At 41.3% G+C, this 23,320-nt stretch overlaps 1 protein-coding gene across 10 annotated transcripts in view; it reads right to left on the reverse strand.

Annotated features, from left to right (window-relative positions):
- The window catches only part of DNAAF11 (dynein axonemal assembly factor 11), a 115,673-nt gene that overhangs the window by 42,901 nt on the left and 49,452 nt on the right, over window positions 1–23,320 (reverse strand). For all 10 annotated transcript variants that reach the window (XR_011389344.1, XR_011389343.1, XM_051844036.2 and 7 more), the window contains 3 exons: window positions 11,628–11,851; window positions 6,092–6,280; window positions 3,436–3,513 (listed from right to left, as the gene is read on the reverse strand). Coding sequence is in view for 8 of the 10 variants with exons in the window: in XM_051844036.2 (XP_051699996.1) it covers window positions 3,436–3,513; window positions 6,092–6,280; window positions 11,628–11,851 (491 nt within the window). In the remaining 2 variants the exon portion in view is untranslated. The remainder of the gene's footprint in view (window positions 1–3,435; window positions 3,514–6,091; window positions 6,281–11,627; window positions 11,852–23,320) is intronic.

Below are 23,320 nucleotides of genomic sequence, written 5' to 3' on the forward strand. Positions count from 1 at the left end.
CTAGGTATAGTTTCCATACTGTCAACATACTGTTCAGAATTACTTGGTCAATTTTGACTATGGCATGCATGATGTTACTCTATTACGTGTGTGTGTGTGTGTGTGTGTGTGCGTGTGTGTCCCAACAATATTAAACAACGTGAGCTAACTTATTTGGAAAACGCAGAGTTGGCTACAGAGCTGGTGGTCAGAGGTAGGTCCTATCGCAGCACACACTCTCCCACCGCTCCCAACAACCCAGTCATGAGGGCCACCTTCAGCGTCTCAAATGGCCCAAGCCTTCTTTACTCCATCTCAGAGCCTTGTCGGGCCTTCTTTGCCTGTTCTCCAATTCCCCAGCCAGACAACTTGAACTCTCCCTGCGTGCATCACATGGAAGGAAATTTTGAGAGGCTTCAGAGTAAGTGAGTCATTTCCCAGCCTCTGCTCCTCCTGGTTTTAACTAGGCATGTGGCCATGTAGCATAAAATAAAGTATCTCCCAGGCTCCCTTGCACCTAGGTGAAGTTGGGCGATTTAGTTCTATGAGGGAAATTCTCTTAGGGCAGGATCCAGAAATTGTCCTTAAGAGAAGAGTGGTTATCTTTTCCTCCTTTCTTCTTGATGCAGTTGAGAACAACAGGTTGCAGGAGGCCAACACAGGAACCATGCAGACCACTTAACAAGCTGCTACCCTTGTCAGGCAACAGCTGGTGTCGGCTTGTACCAAAAGTGGTGGTGATGGAGCTGATGGGAAGCAGTTGGATTCTGGTAATGCTGAATGAGGAGCTCATCAGGTTGACTGATGAAATGAGAGATAGAATAAAGGATAAAAAAAAGGTTCTGGTCTTCACTACCAGGAAAATGCTTGCCCCTGAGATGGAGAACATCCGGTGAGGAGTTGTCATGGGGATGGCGGCCAGGAGTCCTGTTTTAGGCCTGGGCTTGTGTTAATTATTTCATATCAGCACCGTGATGTTAAACAGCTAGCTGAGTGGCTGAGTGCAGGATAACTGTGGAAGCCAAGCCCTCGAGAGGAAGAGGGTCTGGGGACAGGGAGCAGCAGAGACAGACCTCCGACAGGCCGGTCACCCAAGGTAGCAGCACAGAGGGGGTATGTGGACCGCTCCAGGCTCATGAGGAAGGAAGAGGGCACTTCTGGCTGCTTCTGTTTTTTCAAATAAGAGAAAAGGTAGAGACTACGGAAGTGTAAGGTTGTGCTTGCGGTAAGGAGAGAAGGAAGGGTGTGAGAGCAGCAGAGTGCACTGCCCAAGAGAACACCAGGAGTTTGCTTGAGTCCACTTGGGACCTGAAGGTTCACGGATGACCAGTGAGCAGAGGCGAAGGCTTCCTCCAGCCACGCATGAGGGCAAGCTCAGGAGCCAGCGATGTGCTAGATGTAAACAGGGTTGGGGTTTCACGAGGTGAGGATGAGGGAAGGAGGGAAGGAAAAGAGAGTTCTAGATGTTTGCCAAGGACTGACTTCTGTGGGGAACCGGGAAAGCAAAGCAGGTGCGAGGAGCTGGGAACATGAGCGCTGGGGATGGGAAGCAAAACAGCAGAGTGAGCTGATGGTCTCAGTGAAGGCACACGACTGCTGCAGTGTGGGGAGCTCCACAGGGACACAGGGACACAGGACACGGTGCTCGGCGAGACGCTGGAGATGAAGATTCTAGGCGTGGCAGATACTGATGGTGGCCAGACTGGGAATGAAAATGCAATCACATAGCTGAGCTGAGGTGGAGAAAATGATGGTCAAGAAACTGGGAGACCAGGACTTTTGGTGGATGGTCTATGTTGGTGATGAGGTCAGAAGACCGAGGATGGCAGAGAGGTGACGAGAAAGACACTGACGTCAGGGCTAAGACCTTCAGTGACCTGAGAGGGCAGAGGGTTGAGGGCTAAGCAGACAGTGCAGTAAGGAGATCAGGGTGGGAGGACATTCAGATGACCCGTGTTTCAGCAGAGCTGGAGATTTAAGGGATAGAGGAGAAAGATGGCCTGAAAGTAGCTCTTGCCGTGGTCTATGCGTGGTGAGCGGCAGTAGCAGTGGAATCCTCAGCTCCAGACAATGAAAGAAGACAAAGTGGCATTGAGAGAAAAGGCTGAGGTTTCAGGTTTGGCTGACAAAGCATAAGCTCCAGGGGCACGGTGGCAGGGGTAGGGGATCAGGGAGAGGACAGAGAGTGAGTTGGATTCAAGTCATATGGGAATGAGACTCTGAAGGAGGACAATGACCAGGGAGGGGAAGTCAGAGAGCCCAAGGCATTGTGGGACTAGGTGGGCATTGGGGGAGGGGTGGACAATGAGATTGCCATGGACTCTCCCTAAGTGAACTGGCTCTAGGGGAAGGTAAGATGGTCAGTGTGGTAGTCTTACCAGGGACACTTGAAGGGTCTCCCTTGAGAGCCATCACAGGCTGAAGAGAGATGATTTCACCACTACAGTTTTAAGCTCCACCAGAGTAGAAACCTATCCTATGCAGTGCTGTATCCCCACTGCTTCACCTAGTGTCTCACACTGCCTTCCTGTCTGCCGTTTAAAGGTTTGTGGAGGACATGGAGATTCTCCCGCCTGCTGGATGAAGGGTGTGTGTAGGGGCGAGGGGAGATTATAAACCTGAACATGGAAATCACTAGAACTAGACACACACCACCTGTTAGCTATATGACCATGGGCAAGTCACTTCACCTCTCCCAGGCTCAAGTTTGGGGCTTGGCAAAAAAAAATATTGCCTACGGCCTGAGACTGCTGAGAAGACAAATGATACCTGGGAAAGACTTGAGACAGTGACTGTCGTGGTAATGGGTTAGCAAATAAAATAATAAACTAAATAGGTTTTGAGTCATAAAATGAAGTCAAGAGTTTTAGCCCATAGTCTTTTTGGTCTGTATCATGGCTACAAAAGACCTTTTTGGCATGCTTTCTAGTTTTAATTTTTCAGACAGACAGGGTAGACCAGGTATCATTAGATTTGAGAATTTCCAGATTGAATACTTTTCCTCTCATCAACTTTACTCTTGTATTTATATCAACTTCTTCCCTAGATCTCAAATGCTTTGTAGATGTGTTCCAGAGTATAACATAGATGTGCAGGAGATATATCAGTATTCTCAGCCAACTTCTTCATGGAAGAGTTCGAAAGATTTATAAGTGCAACAATAACACAGTGGCAATTTTTAGGCATAAAATTGTATATGGACCAAAGCTTTGTGGGATACACAGGGAACTAAGATTTCCATGTGCCTAAACCATCCTCTGGATGTCAATGAAATTATATATGTGAAACGATGATAGATGCTTTGCTTTTAAATAAGCACAAATGACATTATTTGGACTCAGCAAACTTGCTGAAAGTGGTCAGGTATAATCTTTGCAGAGTAGACCCATTTTCTGAAATCATTGTAAAGCCCACTGCCACCGATGCTGCGTCCAGGTCTCCACTTGGCCTACGTACTTTGGCTCATTTACGTTCAAGACCTTCCCATCATCAGTGATCAGAGTCCTGGGCGGCTTCATGTTCTTCTTTTTTCCACTGAAGATCAGGGGTGGGTGGGAACCAGGGGCAATGGTGCAGGGTGTGGCAGGAAAGACAGAGGGGAGAAAAGACAAAAGCAGGTAATATTTTAAAATCAGTTTAAGAAAAATTAGGCAGACATATGTAAATATATCCACAATTCACTGTTATGAAACTCATTCCTTTAGTTCTGTGCTTGAAACTCAAAGTCAAGGCAGTTTTTTTCTTTCTTTTTTTTTTTTTTTTAATATGGTTGTATCTATGTCTGCAAAGTAAAAATGTGACCAAGACAATTTGCCAGATAATTTAAATGGGGGAGGAAAACTCCTTTTCATGAAATATCCATGAATATTTAAATGAATCTATTTTATGCATGATTTACCCAGATAACTGTCAATTCTCCATTTGTGTGTAGAGCTTCTGCTTTAGTTAAAATTACAATTTTTTAAAATAGAAGTGGAATCTATTCTACAGAAATAAAAATTCTAGTTCATAAGGATCTATATAAAAGGCAACTTCTCACAGCATTCTCTGTCGTGGCAAAATCCTGGAACTACTGGGAGTGTCCATCAGTGGAGGAGTGAGTGGATCAACTGTGGTACATTCATGCTGTGAAATATTTTGCAGCTATTACAAATGTGTTTTCTCTTTACCTATTGATTAGTTGATGATGTATTTAGTGAGAAAAATGTATAAAATATGAGCCTGCTCTTGTTTTAAATAAAAGACTGCAAGTCCTGTATGTGCTGAGATGATTTCTGTGACTGCAGAGAGTGGAGGAAGATGTGGTGGGGTTCACGCGAGCCTGTTGACTCTCATTACACTGAGGGCAGGATAGGATGCAAAGAAAGGGAGCCAGGGAAATGCAAGTGTGGTGTGTGCGTTCCATTTAAAACATTACTGGGAATGCATGCAACTTAAACAGCCCTATGTGGACAAGGACTGGAAGACCAGATGGACAAGTGTATTTAGATTGTGAAACTGCAGGCAATTCTTTGCTTTGGATGTCTCTCATTCTTGTAAGGTGGATTTTGTGTCAGTTAACCTTATGTTTTAAAAGAAGCACTCACATTTGCTCTGCACCTTGAACTGGGCCCCAAGACCCAATTAAGTTAATATTTTGATGACCCAGGACTATTAAGGGGCATCCAGAAGTACCTGGTTTCACTCGACTTTCAATGAAGACAAGGGCAATGTATGATGAAATATTTCTCTTGTCATTGCTTTCTTCCAGTTAATGTAAATAATTATGCAATCAAAAAACCAAATACCTCAGAAACCCACTGGATTAGGCAGACAATAGCACACTGAACAGGGTAATTTACACCTATGTCCAACTCAACCTTATTTTTTTTTAGGTGTCAGAGAGAAAACATATTTCTCCTTATTTCATGCTCAATACAATATAAAATACTCATACACACATATACACACAAATACATGTGTGTATATGTAAGGATGGATATGCTAATAAATGTTAAAATTATAGTATATAGCCTGTGGATGTGGGATTTCCGTTTCAAAGTGCGCTGGAGTCTGCAAAGCACTACATTTCTTGGCTTATCTGATTTTCTTAACAACACAGTTGGGTAGGTAAGGCAGGTATGATGATCCCTGTTAAACAGATGAGGAGGAGCTAGGTACTTGCCAACATCAGACAGTAAATGACAGTCAAGACACAAATACGCAGTTTCTGATGTTATTAAAGTGCTCTTTGCAAAGCATTGAGTGGCTCTCAGCTTACAAATCGCCTTATTTTACAAACACATCTTTCAGATGGCACTTGATTCTCCATTGTTTCACCTCCCTATCGTGCTAGATAATGTGGAAAATTTTAGGGAAGCAGCAGAGATTCTTATTAGTCTTTCTACTCTTTTGGTTTCTTGCTTTTAGTTGATAATCATAGAGAGAGACACTATGTTTCCTCCATGTCACTGCCAGGCAGACTGTCGCATTTTGAAGTTAATTGATTATATTATCAAACTCATGAATTATAAGTGTTCCATAAGTGATATCCCAGACTTAAGCACCAACATGCAATAGAATGGCATAGACACTATCTTTGAAAAAGCTACTGTGAAAATAACTTAAGCATTCTAGCTTTTAAGAAATCATCAAATTATATCAAAATAGTTGAAAAATGAAAGTGTATTGTTAAATTTCCAACAGAGTTAGAACAAAATGCCTAATGAAATTGACTTCTAATTCTTAATTTTGCAAATTAATAGAAAAGACTCAAAGGAGCTCATTCAACCCAAAAGTGACTTTTTCTTTGTTCCATGATAACTTCTATTTCTAACCTAGGTCATACCTGTACTAAATATATTTACAGTAGTTGAAAAGCTAAAGACATATAAACAAACAAAACCCTACCTAAAATGTCACATTTTATGGTGGTCTAAAGAAGATACCTTGATATTAATTAATGCTAGCCAATACACTTCAACAAAAAGTTCTACTTATGGAGAAGCAAAAACCATGTGATAGCTAACAATAGTTTAATGTAGATAACAGATAAAATAATGTGCAATCATGAAAATATGGTCCATTACAGTCTTACCTCACCCTCTCTCATTGACAGGAAAAGATGGAATACCTTAATTTTTCTCGGTCTTTCCGTTGTTTCTCCACATGTCTAAGAGTTTCCAATCTAGACTCAGGAGTAAACAAACAGGGCTTATTCCAGAATTCCAGATCCTCTTCATCATCATGTAATTTCTTGTTGTTATGCTCCTCTACTTGTATAGCTGGTGTTTGGAAGTGGTCTTTGTTCTCTAAAGATGATCTAGGAAAAAAGAGACACAGAGCATGGATGACCAATAATAACTCTATGAGTTTCATCCCTAATTCTTCCCCTGAAAAATATCACTTTTCTTATGTCATATTTCACTTTAAAATAAAAAAAAGTCTCTGAAAAAAAAAAACAACACACAAAGTCTATCTGAGTCAAGATGGAGAAAAGTACGGCCACAAGTCTAGGGAGGCACCTTGTCCTCTGTCATCAAGGAGGTTTGCAGGCCTGGCGCGGTGGCGGGTGAGGTTTATAAAAAGCATAGTTCCTTCAGTAAATCTGCAGCAAGGCCTAGGAATTTGCACTTTACAATATTTTGTGGGAGGTTCTACTGATCAGACAACAAGGAGACCACCAGGCCTTACCAATCATTGCACCTCCAACCTTGGACCTGGTAATTCACCTTCCACTCTGCTCCCACCAAACAAATCTGATCATACTATTCTCAAGGTTCTTTCATGATTCTCCATCTCTGAAAGTCTCTTGTGGGATACACAAGGCCTCCCATAATGGCCTCCACCTACTTTATTTTTCATGGATAATTTCTGATTATGCAGTTTATGAAGATTATCTATTCTTTCTCTTATTCCTATTTTGTGAACTATGAGAAAATTAAAGATATCTTTATGTGCCATCAAATGGGTATTATGTGAGATATCCACGATTTGCTTGATAGGGACTAAAAGTATTTATTATACATCTTCTGAGTGCCAGGTCCCAAACAACCCTAGTCAAGATATACCATGACATTACTACTATCAAGAGATTTTAATCTAATGGAGAGAAAGTGACACCATTCAAACAATAAATATTGAATATAACCTATCTCCCCTTAGAATATACATTCTATTAGAAAATGATAGGGCGGCGCTGTGGCATAGCAGGTAAAGCCGCTGCCTGCAGTGCTGGCATCCCATATGGGTGCCAGTTTGAGACCTGGCTGCTCCACTTCCAATCCAGCTCTCTACTATGGCCTGGGAAGGCAGCAGAAGATGGTCCAAGTGCTTGGGCCACTGCACTCATGTGGGAGACCTGGGGAAGCTCCTGGCTCCTGGCTTCGGATTGGCACAGCCCTGGGTGTCGCGGCCATCTGGGGGAATGAACCAGCAGATGAAAGACCTCTCTCTCTCTCTCTCTCTTTCTCTCTCTTTACCTCTCCTCTCTGTAAATCTGCCTTTCAAATAAATAAATCATTTTTTAAAAAAAAGAAAATGACAGTGAATGAAAAAAACTACATTAAGCCTTTTAGTACCAAGCATAGCAAATAGTAATTACTCAGTAAACATTAGATTTTGCTCAAAAGAGGTGACACAAAAGTCTTATTTAGTTGATCTTTCAGTAAGATAGTTTCTGAGTGGATGGGACAAAGACACTAGAACATGCAGTTTAAATACTACATACAAAGCATAGAGCAAAATTCTGCTTAGATTCTTTACACACTGGGGGCACCTGGCTCCTGGCTTTGAATTGGCACAGCATGCTGGCTGCAACGCACTGGCTGTAGCAGCCACTTGGTGGGTGAACCAATGGAAAAGGAAGACCTTTCTCTCTGTCTCTCTCTCTCACTGTCTAACTCTGCCTGCCCCCCCCCCCAAAATGCAGCTAGATATTTTAATAAACAAAACAATGCAAATTACTGAAAATAAATGCTTTGTCATAAAGCTACAGTTCTTTATGGTAGTGAAAAGACAACTGGTAAAGAGGATGTATACGTTCTTACCTATTCTAGCTAACTGATACTGAAATAATTGGTTCCATGCTCATTCAAGTAACTTTTTTCCCTAAGAAGTTAAGAAGTGACTATTTGGTTCACTTTTACCTTTTACAATCTAATAACGATGATTAAAAAACCAAAAATACTTAAGAAAAACTGTTGAAATATCAGCTAAATAACATAAGTCTTCAAAGGAAAAATGTGTGTAAATTTAGGTAGCTGATTGGTGAAACAAACTGAGTTCATTAGGTTATGAACAAAACATTTCTCTTAAATCACTTCCTTTAACCTGTTCTCTTGGAACTGTCTTCCTACACATGAGCAGATCCAACAGACCTATAGTCACTTTCAAGACAGTCTCATCTCAGCTAACACTCATCTTCAGGTATTAAAACATCGATGATTTAAATAAAGCTTCAGCGTTATATCCAAACTCAGCCACTCCCTCACTCTCCTGACCCCTGTCCCTCCTAGTCCAGTTCAAGACTGGGCCACACAAAGGGAAAGGGACCTCGTCTACTACCCCCATCGCTCATCTACCCCTCACCCCTGTGTCCTGTGTCTCGTGGCTCTCCTTGGGTTCCTTCTGATTTCAGAATTCTGGGCCTGGGAGGACAGAAGGGGAGAAAGAGGTGGACATCGCTTCTGTGACCACTGCTGTTATTGCCGCCTTCTCTGAGGCCAATGCCCAGACACCAACTTCCTCTGCTTGTGAGCCTTGGTCGTTTGTGGAGATACTACATAGGAACCCTCCAAGTACACAGCTGCTCATAAGGGTTGTCAACTTCCTGGTTGTCCATTTTGTGACAACCCCTTAGATTCTGCCATTGACAATCGGCCCTACAACCCCTCACTGCTGCCACACTCTCTTTGGCTGCATTCCTTCAAGAAAGCTCAAGCCCAGCTCCATCTACCGTCTGTACTTGGCCTGCAGATACCCACAAATTCTTGCGATGTGAAACACTTGCAGTGTACGCTGCTTCCAGGAATACCCTCTTTCTTGATCCTTTTGCTCTAAGCTGCTCCTGGCCACTTCCCATCTTTCCGATTCTCCAGGCTGGAAGCAGGCTCTCTAGTACAGAGATGAGAGGCTCAGCTGCCCTCGTGCAAGCTCCAGAGCTCTGTCATGTTTCTCCTGCAGCCCTCGGAGGCAACAGCTCCCTAATCCTCCCCACTGAGTCAAAGACTCACCATTTCAGAGATTCCCTCCCAGAATGTCTAGGTTTCTGTCCTTATAGGCTAGATGGATTAGAGTGGAGATGGCTGCAGGACCAGCCATATGGTGGGGGAAGCAAGTAGGCACCCAGAAGAAACCCAACTGTAAGCTTCTACTAAAATATAAGAAAAAGATTATTTTAAACTTTTGTAACCTTCTATGAATCAAGAATAGCAAATGATCTCCAATACAGCTTTTGTGATAATTATAGCCCTGTTGCAACAAATAGGAAAAGCACAATAAGAAAAGTATATTACAGCGTAAACCCATTTATGAACATAAGTTGAAATGTTATAAATAAAATATTCACAAAATAAATGCAACGAGGCATCAACAAATACATCATGAGCAAAGTGATTCTATTCTGGAAATTCAAGGGTGGTTTAATATTAGAAATTCAAGTGATACGATTCTACACATTAACAGTAAATCATGACTATCTCAATGTAGCCAGGGAAAGCATTTAATGAATATCTTTTTTTTTTTTTTGACAGGTAGTTGGACAGTGAGAGAGAGAGACAGAGAGAAAGGTCTTTCTTCAGTTGGTTCACCCCACAAATGGCCAATACAGCCAGTGCGCTGTGCCGATCCAAAGCCAGGAGCCAGGTGCTTCCTCCTGGTCTCCCATGCGGGTGCAGGGCCCAAACACCTGGGCCATCCTCCACTGCTTTCCCGGGCCACAACAGAGAGGAACAACCAGGATAGAACTGGCGCCCCAACCGGGACTAGAACCCAGAGTACCAGTGCTGCAGGCAGAGGATTAGCCTAGTGAGCCGCGGCGCTGGCTGCATTTAATAAATATCTAATATAAAGGCGCATCAACTGAGAATAGAAGGAAACTTATTTAACATTACCAAACCCCATGGCAAACGTAATACTTAATGATGAGGATTGGGGTCATTGTTTTGAAAGTCAGGACCATGGTATAGATGCCCACTCTTACTGCTGCCGTTCTTCCCCTATATCGGAGGCTTTTGTAGGCACCATGAAGAAAATAAAGCGGATTGGAAGATTTTAAAGTTGCAGTTTACAAACAATATATAGAATATTGCAATTTTTTCAAAAAGTCAGTATAATTGCTTAATACAACAGCAGTACACAGAAATCATGTGTTTCTTTAAGCATCAGCAAGAAGCAATTATATGTCTATTTTTCATATTTTTGAAGATGTTAGGAATACATCTAATAAAAGATGGTACAAGGGATTTATAGGGAAAATTACAAACTTGGTTGAAGGACTCAGAAGAAAAATAAATAAACACAGAGAGAGCTATTCCCAAGTCCAGCAAGGAGAGTCACTGTCAGGAAGATGTCAACTTTCCCCCAGGGAATGTACACACTAGAGGCAAGTTCAACCAAAATTCCACTGGGGACTTTCAGCAAGTTCCATTAGCACACTCAACAATTCTGAGGTGGACAGTTAGCCCAATGGCTAAAACACCTGCATGCCCTATCGAAGTACCAGGATTCAATAGCCAGCTCTGGCTCTTAACTCTACCTTTCTGCTAGTACAGACTCCAGGAGGCAGGTGATGGCTCAGGGAGTTCCTGCCACACACTTGGGGAAAACCAGATTGAGTTTCTGGCTCCTGACTTTGGCCCTGGCCCATCTCCAGCTGTCACAGGCATGTAGGGAGTAACCAAGATGGACACTGTCTCTCTATATATCTGTCTCTCCCTCTGACTCTCTCTGGCTCTCTGCCTCTCAAATAGAAAAATAGTTCAAAAAATTTAAATATTCAAAGCAAACATACAATCATTATTTATTAAAATTGGGTGGTAGAACTATAGCTGCATATTTTAACATTTATGTGTACCTGAAATAGTGTATGATTATTATTTTTTTGATTTTATGAGATTCTGTAATCTATGTATTTAAAGCTGTCACAGCGTGGAATCAAATCAGTTGACTATAGTTGCAATTCACTTAAATGAGAACTGAAAATTCAGATTTGTTTAAAAAAAAAGGAGGGGTTAGTAATCATATTAAAAACTTATTATCTAACTCACAAAACAGAATGTTTTCATGATGTAATTAGAATTATCCAATTTATAATCCTGTGATCTGTATGTAGCTTTTCTAAAATATTCCCACTTTATAAATCAAAATAAACCTCTTTAATTCATCTTTCCTGTGCGTCTTTGATAGAGATTTCTCTGAGGATAATTTTAGATGCAATTTAGAGTTACTGGTATGGAGAGGCACTGTTTTCTAAGGGAAGAAAATTTCACAGTATTATTGCAAACAATGGGATGCTTCTATCCTGCCTGCCCTCCCAATTCACATCATATTTTATTCTTCAAATCAATCTTCTGGAAAATAAATGACACCCTGAAGACCTCAGGAAGGCAACTTAGTTTGCTGTTTTTCCCAGGAGTTAACTGGAAAGTCAGCGCTAATGAGTTACATACAGTGGGGTATTGATGTCGGTGTACCATCGTCCATCAAAGCCTGGATTACTTCTCTTGTCTACATTTCCATGCTCCTCTTGAAGTTTCTTCTGAGCCTCTTCTCTCTCTTTGGCTCGTTTGAGGCAGTAAGCTTGTTCTTGTTCTCTGATTTGTTGTTCAGTTACTGGATAGTTCTGCAATGCCTGAATCCTTTCTGAACGTTCTATTTCTTTACCATCCAGCCACTTAAATAAAAAGCAAAAAAACACAGTACAGTTACTCACATGTAGCAGTGTATATCAGCATTGTATATCAGTGTTGCAGTATTTAGAATTTAGAAATAATAATACAACAACCTTAGCGATTTAAAATTAAACCAAAGTAATTAATAGGAAATATCAGAAACATTGATCTAAATTGATATTTATTTCAATCAACAGTTTATAAAATACCTTTACCAGTAATAATAATAAGTAGGCTTTCTGTAAAAGCCGATAATTATAGACAAACTTTCAAAGTACCTTGTATTACTTTTTTTAAAAGATTTATTTATTTGAAAGAGCTACACAGAGAGAGAAGGAGAGCCAGAGAGAGAGGTCTTCCATCTGCTGGTTCACTCCCCAATTATCTGCAACTGCCAGAACTGCACCAATCTGAAGCCAGGAGCCAGGAGCTTCCTCCAAGTCTCCCACGTGGGTGCAGGGGCCCAAGGACTTGGGCCATCCTGTACTGCTTTCCCAGGCCACAGCAGAGGGCTGATCAGAAGTAGAGCAGCTCGGGCTGGAACCAGCGCCCATATGGGATGCCGGCACTGCAGGTGGCGGCTTTACCCACTATGCCACAGCATCGGCCCCGCTTGTATTACTTTTATAAATGTTCCCTCTACCAAGAATTTCAATGCTGAAGTCAAAGCATGGTTCCAAAGTGTAACAATAACACTTCCCGAATGCTCTCTATGAAAAGGGCAGAAAGTTGATGCACACTCATTTCCTTGGCCCTGTCCCACGGTGCTAGGAAACCAGGCACTCAGAAGCCCACCCAGATGACTACTGCATCCTAAGTGTGCTCATCATCCTATCAAAGCCGTCAATTTAAGATACTTACTTATTTATTACATAAAATCAGATGCATTTCAATTTAAGATACCTGCTTATTTATTATATAAAGTCAGATGCATTTGAATTTAAGATACTTATTTATTATATAAAATCAGATGCATTTCAATTTAAGATACTTATTTATTATATAAAACCAGATGCATTTTATAGGAACAGGTGAAATACTCATGAAGACATGGTAGGCTGATATTGGTTCTTCAATAATGTCCACATTCTTACCTCCATGAATGTAACCTTACATGGCAAAAAGCATTTTGCAGATGTGATTTAGGTTAAGGGTCTGGGATGAACAGAGTAGATGGTCCTTACATAGCTCACCAGTAAAAGAGGCAGAAGTGGCAGGGTAAGGGTGGGGAGAGATGTAAAGATGCTATACTGCTGGCTTTGAAGATGGGGAAGAGACCACTAGCCCAGAAATGCAGGGGCCTTCTAGAAGCTGAACAAAGAGAGGAAAAGAATTCCTCCCAGAGTTTCCAGGAGGAATAGACCCACTAACACCTGGGCTTCAGCCCAATGAAGCCATTTCAGACTTCTGACCTCTACAACTACAAGATAGTAAATATGTATTGCTTTAAGATACAAGTTTGTGTTAATTTGTTACAACAGCAAAAAGCAAAGGCTAAAATAAAAGCGAAAACACATATACAATTTAGTAAAATACACGTTTTAAAAACTATCAGGAGAGGACTTGGAAAAATGGTGGATTAGGGAGCAGCACGCTTCACAGGGCTAGGAAGAAACAGTGCAGAGAATAGTGTAGGAGGTACATGCTCAGAAGTGGAGAGAAAACCACCTGGGAAGCCCCGCGGTAGGAGGGGAAACGGCTTGAATGTGTGTGGTGAGTGCTAACACAAACCCCGAAAACCTGAGAACTTGAGTCACAGACAGTCAGAACCGACAGCTCAAAATTTTGAGATGGAGGAAGTTGGTCTGCACCAATCTTTGGGAGTACTGAGCCAGAGAGCAAGGCATGGGTCTGGACTGGAGCCTGGGGAGCTGGTGGTTGCTGGTGGTTGCCTGTGGTCCTAGTGGAAGTGGAGAGGGGCAGCTGATTCAAACCAGTATCTCCAAAACAGAATGCGCGAGCTGGCTGAGAGAGGGTGGGTGCCATTTTAAAACAGGACTACCACTAGGGAAGCCTGTAGCTCACTGCGTCAGGACACTTGAATGCAGCACTGGCAGCAAAGGCGGGCAGGCATTAAGCCAGTGGCTCTAGCGTGTGGGTGTGATCTAGGGCAACAAGGGGAAGGAACAGTCCACAGCCCCCACTGCCTCAGAGCTCGGCGGGAAGGTGGCGGGCACCTACGAGAGACGAGGAACTCCCACACCAGCAGCACCCTCTGGTCTAGGTGTCTCCGGGAGCCTTATGTGCTGAGACCTTGAGGCCTCTGTGGCTACGTGAAAAGGCATAGGGCTTAGCTGGGATCCAACTTGGGTGTTACCCTAGAAACTCACCTTAACCTACAGCATTGACCAGAGTCCCCTGGACACACCCTCTACACACTTCCTGGTAGTCTCTGAAAGGGCAGACATTGCATGAAGCCAAAGAAGCATAACCCCAAAGATAAAAACCAACAGAAGAAAAAAAAAATCAACTCCACAAATGCTGAAACATAAGAGCCGAAATTCAAGAAAGAATAAGGAAGTAACCATGATCCCCACAGAGGAACACAACATTGCAATATTAGAATGTGAAGAGGAAGAGACCGAGGAGATGCCAGAAGTGGAATTTAGAAAAAATCATAGGGTTACTCAAAAAATCAGAAGCAAATTCATGAACTAAAGAAAACCATACATGATATGAATGAAAATTTTTCCCAGGAAATTGAGACTATAAAGAGAAATCAAAGTGGAATATTAGAGATGAAGAATTCAATGGGTCAAATAAAAAAAAAAGTGGTGGAAAGTCTTAACAGCAGACTTGATGAGGCAGAAGGAAGAATATCTGAACTAGAAGACAAATCTATGGAAATCTTAGAGTCAGAAAAAAAAAGAAGAAGAAGAAAATAGAAAACTTAAAAACAGTGTTGCAGGGGCCAGTGCTGTGGCACAATAAATTAATCCTCCACCTGCAGCACCGGTATCCCATATAAGCGCTAGTTCTAGTCCCAGCTGCTCCTCTTCCAATTAGTTCTCTGCTAGGGCCTGGGAAAGCAATGGAAGATGGCACAAGTGCTTGGATCCCTGCACCTGCGTGGGAGACCTGCAAGAAGCTCCTGGCTCTTGGCTTTCGATGGGCCCAGCTCTGGCTGTTGCAGCCAAATGGGGAGTAAACCAGTGGATGGAAGACTTTTCCCTCTGTCTCTAAGTCTACCTCTCAAATAAATCAATAAAATCTTTAAAAAAAAAAACAGTGTTGAAGATCTATGAGATAATATCAAATGACCCAACATACAGATCTTATGAGTTCCTGAAGAAGTAGAAGGAGTGAAGGGAATAGAAAGCCTATTTAGTGAAATAATTACAGAAAACTTCCCTAATTTGAAGAAAGAAATGGATGTTCAAGTAGAAGAAGCACACAGGACTCCTAACAGACATGACCAGAAAAGATCTCACCATGACATATTGTAGTCAAACTTTCCATAGTAAAACATAAAGAAAAGATTCTAAAATGAGCACAAGAGAAATACCAGATTACTTTCAGAGAGGCTCCAATTAGACTCACAGCTGACTTCTCATCAGAAACCCTAAAGGCTAGAAGGGAATGTGTGAGATATAGTCCAAGTCTTAAAAGAAAAAAACTGTCAACCCAGAATACTTCACCTCACAAAGCTTGCATTTATTAGTGAAGATGAAATAAAGACCTTCCATAAGAAACAGAAGTTGAAAGAATTTGTTGACACTCATCCAGCCTTACAGAAGATGCTTAAGGATGTGCTACACACAGAAACATGGCCATCACTATGAAAGAATGAGAAGGCAGAAGAGCCACTAGTGAAAATACAAAAGAAATCCTAAGTAAACAATAGGAATATTTATGGAAAAATGGCAGGGCCAAGTCAGTACTCATCAATAGTCACCTGGAATGTAAATAACCTCAGTTCTCCCGTTAAAAGATACAGATTTGCTGAATGGATTGAAAACAACATCCATCTATTTGCTGCTTACAAGAAACACATCTCACCAACAAAGATACATGCAGACTGAAAGTGAAAGGATGGAAAAAGATAGTCCATGCTAACAGAAACCAAAAAAGAGCTGGTGTTGCTATCCTAATATCACAAAAAATAAACTTCAACATAACAACTGTTAAAAGAGATGAAGAAGGGCATTATTTAAAGAGGAAGGGATCAATCCAACAGGAAAATGTGACTATAATAAACATATATGCAACTATCACAGGGTACCTGTGTACTCAGAAAATGCTAATAGACCTAAAGGGAGACATAGACTCCAATACAATAGTAATGGGGATTTCAATACCCCACTTTCAGCAATGGACAGATCAACCAGACAGAAAACCAGCAAGGAAACAACAGAGTTAATTGACACTATAGACCAAATGGACCTAACAGTTATCTATGGAACCTTTTACCCAACAAAGACAGAATACAGATTCCTTTCATCAGTGTATAGAACATTCTCTAGGACAGACCATATGCTAGGTCACAAAGCAAGTCTCAGGAAATTCAAAAACATTGAAATAATTCCATGCATCTTCTCAGACCACAATGCAATAAAGCTTTAGATCAACAACTCAAGAATCTCTAAAACATACATAAACAATGGGAGACTAAAAAGCATGCTCCTGAATGAACAGTGTGTCACTGAAGAAATTAAAAGAGAAATCAAAAAAAATTTCTGGAAACAAATGAAGATGACAATACATCATATCAAAATCTATGGGATACAGCAAAAACAGTGTTAAGAGGGAAGTTCATATCAATTAGAGTACCAAAGTTACTAAATAAATGAGCTATCAATGCATCTCAAGGACCTAGAATATCAATAACAAACCAGTAGGAGGAAAGAAATAATCAAAATTAGAGAAGAAATAAACAAAATTAAAACCAAAAAAATTACAAAAAATCAGTGAAATAAAAAGCTGATTTTTTGAAAAACAAACGAATTGATATACCATTGGTGCAAATAACAAAATAAAAGAAGGAAAAGACCCAAATCAATAAAATCAGAGATGAAAAAGGAAACATAACAACAGACAGCACAGAAATAAAAAGAATCATCAGCAATTATTACAAAGAGCTGTATGCCAACAAAAAGGGAAACCTAGAAGAAATGGATAGATTCCTAGAAAGATACAATCTACCAAAATTAAGTCATGAAGATATAGAAAACTTAAACAGACCAATAACCAAGACAAAGATCGAATCAGTAATAAAGATCCTAACAACAAAGCAAAGCTGAGGACTGTATAGCTTCATTGCTGAATTCTACCAGACATTTAAAGAAGAACTAATTCCAATTCCTTCTCAAGCTATTCAAAACAATTGAAAAGGAGGGAATCCTCCCAAACTCCATCTACGAAGCCTGCATCACCTTAATACCTAGTCCTGGAAAAGATGCAACAAAGAAAGAGAACTATAGACCAAAATCCCTGGTGAATGTAGATGTAAAAATCCTCAACAAAATATTAGCTAATAAAATCCAACAACACATCAGAAAGATCATCTACCCTGTCAAAATGGGATTTATCGGGCGGAGCCAAGATGGCGGAATAGTGAGGGCGCGCACCGATAGTCCGGGAAAATTTAGTTTAATAAAAGGGGAGTTACGGTAGCCTCAGAAAAAAGAACCAGGAAAATATTGCAGAGGAAACTCTTCTGGATCCAGTGGTCGTGAATCGGAGGACCTACTGGGAGAACAAGGTCGCCCACCGCGCGAAAGCCGAGCCGCGGGACCGAGCCACTGGACCGAGCCGCGGAAGCCGAGCCACGGGACCGAGCTGCGCAAGCCGCAGGCTCTGCACACCAGTGCTCGAAGGGGAGTGCAACAGCGGGGAGACTTGGGACGTCCAGGGCTCCAAGTCCACACATCGGCGCTGGAAGGGGAGCGGACCTGCGTGGAGAGCGTGGGAGCCCACGGTTCGGGACACCAGCGGCAGACTCAACACACCAGCGCTGGAACGCGAGGTGAGCCGAACCTCAATAACCCGAGACACTGGCAGGCAAGCGGAGAGAGGAGACTAGAGCGAACGACCCCCGGGGGGGGGGACTTCACCAAGCTAACTGGAAGAGAGAGGAAAAAAAAAAAGGTGACTGGTACGGACACGTGTTTCTCTCTCTCCGCTCACCTCTCAAGGGCGAGCAAGACAAAGAGCAGGCGCCATCTTGGACATACGTCATAAACAGAGCGACCTCAGGTCTGCACCGGCCCTGATCCTAGCAGAAAAACCTGACTCTGGGCGGGGCGAATTAACAGGAGATTAGGACCTAGTAAATTTGTGGTGCTACTGAACTGAGACTGTGAAAAAAGAGACGGTGGGGGAGAGAACTCACGGAATTCACGTGAGCACTCTCCAGAGACGCTACAATTCCGTAACTTTGGCAACCCAGTGGGAGACTGAAGGAGACTTTGAGCCCACTCTGAGGGCCGAACAGATTCCCTGTGTGGTCCTTGGGAAAGAGCTTCTGATCTCTGGCTCCTGCGGGTATATCATTTGCCTGCTAACTACCTCCAACTTCGTTCAGCTGTGCAGAATAACTTCCCTTTTGAATCAAAAGAGAGAGAGAGAGAGAGAGAGAGAGAGAGAGGTTTACCACGCCTAACCTGGGAGTGTCACCTTTGGCACACCAAACAGAGCTCTCAGGCCACACCCATCTCAAGCCCTAAGGCTCCATCAAAAACAGATAGTCCACTTAATCTAGAGTCATAGTATAACAAGAAAAAGCACCACAGTGAAGAAACCAAATATCTCCAATATGCCAAATAACAAACGCAAAAACCAAGGTAATAAAAACAAGGAAGTCACCATGAAGCCCTCAAATGAAAAAGACACCCCAATTCAAGATTATGAGGATGATGACATAGAAGAAATGCAAGAAGCAGATCTCAAAAAATTGATAAGAACATTAAGAAGTTCTCAAAAACAAATTCTTGAACTACAGAAATCCTTAATGGACAAGATAGAAAATCTCTCTCGTGAAAATGAAATATTAAGGAGGAATCAAAATGAAACGAAACAACTAGTACAACAGGAAACTGGGATAGTGACTGAAGTGAAGAATTCAATAGATCAAATGAAAAACACAATAGAGAGCCTTACAAACAGAATGGGAGAAGCAGAAGAGAGAATATCGGACTTAGAAGACAGAGAACAGGAAAGGATACAGTCAAACCAAAGAAAAGACGAGGAAATTGGAAATCTAAAACATATTGTCGGGAATCTTCAGGATACTATTAAAAAACCCAACATTCGGGTTCTAGGAGTTCCTGAAGGCATGGAGAGGGAGAAAGGATCAGAAGGCCTTTTTAGTGAGATATTAGCAGAAAATTCCCCAGGTTTGGAGAAGGACAGAGAAATCCTAGTACAGGAAGCTCACAGAACCCCTAATAAACACGACTAAAAGAGATCCTCACCACGACACGTTGTAATTAAACTCTCCACAGTGAAACATAAAGAAAAGATCCTAAAATGTGCAAGAGAGAAACGTCAGATTACTCTCAGAGGATCTCCAGACTCACAGCTGACTTCTCATCAGAAACCCTACAAGTTAGGAGGGAATGGCGAGATATAGCCCAGGTACTAAGAGAGAACAACTGCCAGCCCAGAATATTATATCCTGCAAAGCTATCATTTGTGAATGAAGGTGAAATAAAGACTTTTCATAGCAAACAGAAATTGAAAGAATTTGTTGCCACTCGTCCAGCCCTGCAAAAGATGCTTAAAGATGTGTTACACACAGAAACAAAGAAACACGGTCATCAATATGAAAGAAGGTAAAGGAAGGAAACCAAGGAAGGAAACCTCACAGCAAAAGATCACAGGGAATTCAAAGCATATATTAGAACTTATCTTTGGCAAATGGCAGGGCAAAGTTACCACTTATCATTAGTCACATTGAACGTGAATGGCCTGAACTGTCCAGTTAAAAGACACCGATTGGCTGATTGGGTTAAGGAACAAAACCCATCTATTTGCTGCTTACAAGAAACACATCTTTCCAACAAAGATCCATACAGACTGAAAGTGAAAGGCTTGAAAAAGATATACCATGCCAACAGAAATGAAAAAAGAGCGGGCGTAGCCATCTTAATATCAGACACCATAAACTTTACCACAAAAACCGTTAAGAGAGACAAAGAGGGACACTACATAATGATTAAGGGATCAATTCAACAGGAAGATATAACAATTATCAATGTATATGCACCTAACTACAGGGCACCGGTTTATCTAAAAGATTTGTTAACGGACTTAAAGGGAGACTTAGACCCCAATACAATAGTACTGGGGGACTTCAATACTCCACTCTCAGAAATAGACAGATCAATAGGACAGAAGATCAACAAGGATACAGTAGATTTAAACGACACTATAGCCCAAATGGATCTAACAGATATATACAGAACTTTCAATCCTACAGGTAAAGATTTTACGTTCTTCTCAGCAGTACATGGAACCTTCTCTAGGATTGAGCACATACTAGGCCATAAAGCAAGTCTCAGCAAATTCAAAAGAATTAGAATCATACCATGCAGCTTCTCAGACCATAAAGGAATGAAGTTGGAAATTAGCAACTCAGGAATCCCTAGAGCATGCGCAAACACATGGAGATTGAACAACATGCTCCTGAATGAACAATGGGTCATAGAAGAAATCAAAAGAGAAATCAAAAACTTTCTGGAAGTAAATGAGGATAACAGCACAACATACCAAAACTTATGGGACGCAGCAAAAGCAGTGTTAAGAGGGAAGTTTATATCAATAGGTGCCTACATCAAGAAATTGGAAAGGCACCAAATAGATGAGCTTTCAAATCACCTCAAGGATCTAGAAAACCTACAGCAAACCAGACCCAAATCTAGTAGGAGAAGAGAAATAATTAAAATCAGAGAAGAAATCAACAGGATTGAATCAAGAAAAACATTACAAAAAATCAGCCAAACGAGGAGCTGGTTTTTTGAAAACATAAACAAAATTGACACCCCATTGGCCCAACTAACTAAAAAAAGAAGAGAAAAGACCCAAATCAATAAAATCAGAGATGAAAAAGGAAACGTAACAACAGACACCACAGAAATAAAAAGAATCATCAGAAATTACTACAAGGACTTGTATGCCAGCAAACAAGGAAACCTATCAGAAATGGATACATTCCTGGACACATGCAACCTACCTAAGTTGAACCAGGAAGACATCGAAAACCTAAACAGACCCATAACTGAGACAGAAATTGAAACAGTAATAAAGGCCCTCCCAACAAAGAAAAGCCCAGGACCAGATGGATTCACTGCTGAATTCTACCAGACATTTAAAGAAGAACTAACTCCAATTCTTCTCAAACTATTCAGAACAATCGAAGAAGAGGGAATCCTCCCAAATTCTTTCTATGAAGCCAGCATCACCTTAATTCCTAAGCCGGAAAGAGATGCAGCATTGAAAGAGAATTACAGACCAATATCCCTGATGAACATAGATGCAAAAATCCTCAATAAAATTCTCGCCAATAGAATGCAACAACACATCAGAAAGATCATCCACCCAGACCAAGTGGGATTTATCCCTGGTACGCAGGGATGGTTTAATGTGCGCAAAACAATCAATGTGATACACCACATTAACAGACTGCAGAAGAAAAACCATATGATTATCTCAATAGATGCCGAGAAAGCATTTGATAAAATACAACACCCGTTCATGATGAAAACTCTAAGCAAACTGTAGCAATACAATCAAAGCAATCTATGAAAAACCCACAGCCAACATCCTATTGAATGGGGAAAAGTTGGAAGCATTTCCACTGAGATCTGGGACCAGACAGGGATGTCCACTCTCACCACTGCTATTCAATATAGTTCTGGAGGTTCTAGCCAGAGCTATTAGGCAAGAAAAAGAAATTAAAGGGATACAAATTGGGAAGGAAGAACTCAAACTATCCCTCTTTGCAGATGACATGATTCTTTATTTAGGGGACCCAAAGAACTCTACTAAGAGACTATTGGAACTCATAGAAGATTTTGGCAAAGTAGCAGGGTATAAAATCAATGCACAAAAATCAACAGCCTTTGTATACACAGGCAATGCCATGGCTGAGGAAGAACTTCTAAGATCAATCCCATTCACAATAGCTACAAAAACAATCAAATACCTTGGAATAAACTTAACCAAGGACGTTAAAGATCTCTACGATGAAAATTACAAAACCTTAAAGAAAGAAATAGAAGAGGATACCAAGAAATGGAAAAATCTTCCATGCTCATCGATTGGAAGAATCAATATCATCAAAATGTCCATTCTCCCAAAAGCAATTTATAAATTCAATGCAATACCAATCAAGATACTGAAGACCTTCTTCTCAGATCTGGAAAAATTGGTGCTGAAATTTATATGGAGGCACAAGAGACCTCGAATAGCTAAAGCAATCTTGCACAACAAAAACAAAGCCGGAGGCATCACAATACCAGATTTCAGGACATACTACAGGGCAGTTGTAATCAAAACAGCATGGTACTGGTACAGAAACAGATGGATAGACCAATGGAACAGAATTGAAACACCAGAAATCAACCCAAACATCTACAGCCAACTTATATTTGATCAAGGATCTAAAACTACTTCCTGGAGCAAGGACAGTCTATTCAATAAATGGTGCTGGGAAAATTGGATTTCCACGTGCAGAATCATGAAGCAAGACCCCTACCTTACACCTTACACAAAAATCCACTCAACATGGATTAAAGACCTAAATCTACGACCTGACACCATCAAGTTACTAGAGAACATTGGAGAAACCCTTCAAGATATTGGCACAGGCAAAGAGTTTCTGGAAAAGACCCGGGAGGCACAGGCAGTCAAAGCCAAAATTAACTATTGGGATTGCATCAAATTGAGAAGTTTCTGTACTGCAAAAGAAACAGTCAGGAGAGTGAAGAGACAACCGACAGAATGGGAAAAAATATTTGCAAACTATGCAACAGATAAAGGGTTAATAACCAGAATCTACAAAGAGATCAAGAAACTCCACAAAAACAAAACCAACAACCCAATTAAGAGATGGGCCAAGGACCTCAATAGACATTTTTCAAAAGAGGAAATCCAAATGGCCAAGAGGCACATGAAAAAATGTTCAAGGTCATTAGCAATCAGGGAAATGCAAATCAAAACCACAATGAGGTTCGACCTCACCCCAGTTAGAATGGCTCACATGCAGAAATCTACCAACAACAGATGCTGGCGAGGATGTGGGGAAAAAGGGACACTAACCCACTGTTGGTGGGAATGCAAACTGGTCAAGCCACTATGGACGTCAGACTGGAGATCCCTCAGAAACCTGAAGATAACCCTACCGTTCGACCCAGCCATCCCACTCCTTGGAATTTACCCAAAGGAATTTAAATTGGCAAACAAAAAAGCGGTCTGCACCCTAATGTTTATTGCAGCTCAATTCACAATAGCTAAGACCTGGAACCAACCTA

Source organism: Oryctolagus cuniculus, chromosome 6 (assembly GCF_964237555.1).
Source record: "Oryctolagus cuniculus chromosome 6, mOryCun1.1, whole genome shotgun sequence".
Taxonomy (NCBI): Eukaryota; Metazoa; Chordata; class Mammalia; order Lagomorpha; family Leporidae; genus Oryctolagus; species Oryctolagus cuniculus.